This window comes from Eriocheir sinensis, unplaced genomic scaffold (genome assembly GCF_024679095.1).
Source record: "Eriocheir sinensis breed Jianghai 21 unplaced genomic scaffold, ASM2467909v1 Scaffold103, whole genome shotgun sequence".
In the NCBI taxonomy this organism is placed as follows: Eukaryota; Metazoa; Arthropoda; class Malacostraca; order Decapoda; family Varunidae; genus Eriocheir; species Eriocheir sinensis.
In genome coordinates this window covers 178,164-182,500 of record NW_026110330.1, presented here as the reverse complement: position 1 = coordinate 182,500, position 4,337 = coordinate 178,164, and the positions used below count along the sequence as shown (strand labels likewise).

Sequence of the window (4,337 nt, the reverse complement as noted above, 5' to 3'; positions counted from 1 at the left end):
GGGTGGTGGTGGTGGTGGTGGTGGTGGTGGAGTTTTCTTCTCTTCTTCCTCCTCCTCCTCCTCCTCCTCCTCTTCTTTCTTCTTCTTCTCTTCCTTCTCCTCTTCTTCCTCTTCCTTCTGTTTCTGTAATTATTTTCATTTTTATTATTATTATTTGTTATGGTAATGGTAAATCTCTCTCTCTCTCTCTCTCTCTCTCTCTCTCTCTCTCTCTCTCTCTCTCTCTCTCTTACCTCCTTCCACCTTCTCCTCATCTTCCTTCGTCATCGAGTCTTCCTCTTCCTCCTCCTCTTCTTCCTCCTCCTCTTCCTCCTCCTCCTCCTCCTCCTCCTCCTCCCACTGGGGTGTCCTTCCCTTGTGGGGGGAGAGGGGGGTGATGGGGTGTTTACCAGGCACTATATGTAGGGAGGGGATAGTGGGGGGCGGCTGGGGGGGCTGGTGGGGTGGGGGGTGTACCCGAAGGTCAGTGGGGGTCAGGCTGGGAGTGGGGTGCGTCCTCAGGTCCTGGGGGGGCGTGGGGGGCGACGCCGGGGGGTGCAGGGGGGGCGGCCTGGGGTCCAGTGTGTGTGTCGTTCTGATCTCATGAGCGGCTGGGGGGGTGGATGGGGTGAGGGGGGGCAGGGGGAGCAGCTGGCCCAGGGGTGTGTGAGGGCCGTGGGGGGCATGGGGGGCGTCCTTCCTGCCCCCCGCCCCCCAAATATGAGATTCCGGGGGTCGTGGGGGGACCTGGGGGGGTAGAATGTGCCTCCCCCGCCCCCCGCCCTCCCCCCCTCCTTCATCATCCCTTCTGCCCCAGCTCTCCTCCCCCCGCCACCGCCCCCCCTGGTCACCCCCTGCCCCTCTTGCTTCCTCGGGGGTGTGGGGGTGCACGCCGTTCACCAGGGGGAGCGTCGCGCCCCCCCGGTCAACCAGCACGGAGAGGGCGGGGGGCGGTGTGGCCTCCCCCGGGGGTAGCGGCTGGGGGAGGGGGGTCACCAGCTGCCCCCCCGCGGCTAAGACAGGGGGCAGCGCTCCCGCCAAGGCGCCGTCTGGGGGGGGAGAATATTATTATTATTATTATTATTATTATTATTATTATTATTATTATTATTATTATTATTATTATTATTATTATTATTATTATTATTATTATCATTGTTGTTTTCATTATTATATCATATGGGCAGTCTCTCTCTCTCTCTCTCTCTCTCTCTCTCTCTCTCTCTCTGTCTGTCTGTCTGTCTGTCTGTCTGTCTGTCTGTCTGTCTGTCTGTCTGTCTGTCTGTCTGTCTGTCTGTCTCTCTCTCTCTCTCTCTCTCTCTCTCTCTCTCTCTCTCTCTCTCTCTCTCTAAAAAAAACAGAAAAACACACACACACACACACACACACACACACACACACACACACACACACACACACACACACACACACCTTTTTGTTGCACACAGAGGGCGCGGTACTGGTTCAGGACGGCGTGGCTGGGGACTAGGCCGGCCAGGGGCGTGGAGACGGGCGTGGGCGTCGGGCGTGGCGTGGGCGCGAGGGAGGTGGGCGTGGGCGTGTTGGACCCAGACACGGCAACCATAGATAGCAGAGTCACCCCTGGAAATACATACATATATACATACACACATACATACATACATATATACATACATATATACATACATACATACAGATAGATAGATAGATAGATAGACAGATAGATAGATAGAAAGACAGCTTGTAAGGAATGGCCGAGGAAGGGAGAGCTTGTGATATGGGTGAAGGGAATGGCCGAGGAAGGGAGAGCTTGTGATATGGGTGAAGGGAATGGCCGAGGAAGGGAGAGCTTGTGATATGGGTGAAGGGAATGGCCGAGGAAGGGAGAGCTTATGATATGGGTGAAGGGAATGGCCGAGGAAGGGAGAGCTTGTGATATGGGTGAAGGGAATGGCCGAGGAAGGGAGAGCTTGTGATATGGGTGAAGGGAATGGCCGAGGAAGGAGAGCTTGTGATATGGGTGAAGGAATGGCCGAGGAAGGAGAGCTTGTGATATGGGTGAAGGGAATGGCCGAGGAAGGAGAGCTAGTGATATGGGTGAAGCGCATGGAAGAGGAATGGAGAGATTGTGATATGGGTGAAGGAATGGCCGAGGAAGGGACAGCTTGATATGGGTGAAGGAATGGCCGAGGAAGGAGAGCTTGTGATATGGGTGAAGGAATGGCCGAGGAAGGAGAGCTTGTGATATGGGTGAAGGAATGGCCGAGGAAGGGACAGCTTGTGATATGGGTGAAGGGAATGACCGAGGAAGGAGAGCTTGTGATATGGGTGAAGGAATGGCCGAGGAAGGAGAGCTTGTGATATGGGTGAAGGAATGGACGAGGAAGGAGAGCTTGTGATATGGGTGAAGGGAATGGCCGAGGAAGGGACAGCTTATGATATGGGTGAAGGGAATGGCCGGAAGGAGAGCTTATGATATGGGTGAAGGGAATGGCCGAGGAAGGAGAGCTTGTGATATGGGTGAAGGAATGGCCGAGGAAGGAGAGCTTGTGATATGGGTGAAGGGAATGGCCGAGAAGGAGAGCTTGTGATATGGGTGAAGGAATGGCCGAGGAAGGAGAGCTTGTGATATGGGTGAAGGGAATGGTTTAGGAAGGGAGAGCTTATGATATGGGTGAAGGGAATGGTTTAGGAAGGGAGAGCTTATGATATGGGTGAAGGGAATGGTTTAGGAAGGGAGAGCTTATGAAATGGGTGAAGGGAATGGTTTAGGAAGGGAGTGTTTGTGCTATGGGTGAAGGGAATGGCCGAGGAAGGGAGAGCTTATGATATGGGTGAAGGGAATGGCCGAGGAAGGGAGAGCTTGTGATATGGGTGAAGGGAATGGCCGAGGAAGGGAGAGCTTGTGATATGGGTGAAGGGAATGGCCGAGGAAGGGAGAGCTTGTGATATGGGTGAAGGGAATGGCCGAGGAAGGGAGAGCTTGTGATATGGGTGAAGGGAATGGACGAGGAAGGGAGAGCTTGTGATATGGGTGAAGGGAATGGCCGAGGAAGGGAGAGCTTGTGATATGGGTGAAGGGAATGGCCGAGGAAGGGAGAAATTGTGACATAGAGAAATTAGTTGAGAATTAGTTAGAGAAATATTGATAATAAAAATGTGTTTGTGATTTTAATGTAATTTCTGAATAGCTTTTGAAAATGAATTATATACATATAGAGTGTGATCTCTCTCTCTCTCTCTCTCTCTCTCTCTCTCTCTCTCTCTCTCTCTCTCTCTCTCTCTCTCTCTCTCTCTCTCTCTCTCTCTCTCTCTCTCTCTCTCTCTCTCTCTCTCTCTCTCTCTCTCTCTCTCTCTCTCTCTCTCTCTCTCTCTCTCTCTTTATTTTTTTCCTTAATTCTCTTTTATTATAACAAACTTCAAACATCTATATTCTTCCTCTTATGCGCGGTTCAATCGTCTATACATTTCCTAAGTTAATTTATTTCATTTATATTTTTTTCAAATTTTTCTAGTATTTTTTTATTTATTTTTCAAACTAAATTTCTCTATATCTTCAAAATTCTTTAAGTAATTACAAAGTCATTTTCGAGTGTAAGGGAGTGGCCGAGGAAGGGAGAGCTTGTGATATGGGTGAAGGGAATGGCCGAGGAAGGGACAGCTTGTGATATGGGTGAAGGGAATGGCCGAGGAAGGGAGAGTTTGTGATATAAGAACATAAGAACATAAGAACGCAGGAGTCTGCAAGAGGCCGGTAGGCCTGTACGAGGCAGCTCCTTTGACCCTAAGCTCCCGTGTATCTAACCCCACCTAATATCGCTGTCCATGAATTTATCTAGTCTATTTTTGAATGTGACAATTGTATTGGCACTCACCACATGACTGCTAAGCCTATTCCACTCATCCACCACCCTATTAGTAAACCAATTTTTGCCTATGTCCCTGTTGAATCTGAATTTATCCAGTTTAAACCCATTACTTCGTGTCCTACCCGGTTCTCTTACCAACAAAACCTTATGAATGTCTCCCTTATTAAAGCCCTTCATCCATTTATAAACCTCGATCATGTCTCCACGCACCCTTCGCCTTTCTAGAGAATGCAAGTTTAACTGTTTGAGTCTTTCCTCGTATGGCAAGTTTCTCAACCCCTGAATCATCTTAGTCATCCTCCTCTGCACCGATTCTAACATTTTGATATCCATTCTATAGTAGGGTGATCAGAACTGAACCGCATAGTCAAGATGAGGTCTAACTAATGCTAAATATAGTTTGAGGAAGACTTCGGGGCTTCTGTTGCTTACGCTCCTTGAAATAAATCCCAGTACCCTATTAGCTCGATTTCTAGCTTGAATGCATTGTGCCCTTGGACGGAGATC

General features: G+C 49.8%; 1 protein-coding gene across 1 annotated transcript in view; it reads right to left on the bottom strand.

Moving 5' to 3' along the window:
• Window positions 1–1,603, bottom strand: part of LOC126988990 (uncharacterized) — a 19,164-nt gene extending 17,561 nt beyond the window's left edge. The window contains exons 1-3 of the mRNA XM_050847455.1: window positions 1,411–1,603; window positions 234–1,028; window positions 1–123 (exon numbers count right to left, since the gene is read on the bottom strand). The exon at window positions 1–123 is cut by the window's left edge and continues 224 nt beyond it. Of these exons, the coding sequence (XP_050703412.1) occupies window positions 1–123; window positions 234–1,028; window positions 1,411–1,564 (1,072 nt within the window). The 5' untranslated portion in view covers window positions 1,565–1,603. The remainder of the gene's footprint in view (window positions 124–233; window positions 1,029–1,410) is intronic.
• Between the last annotated feature and the right edge of the window lie 2,734 nt (window positions 1,604–4,337).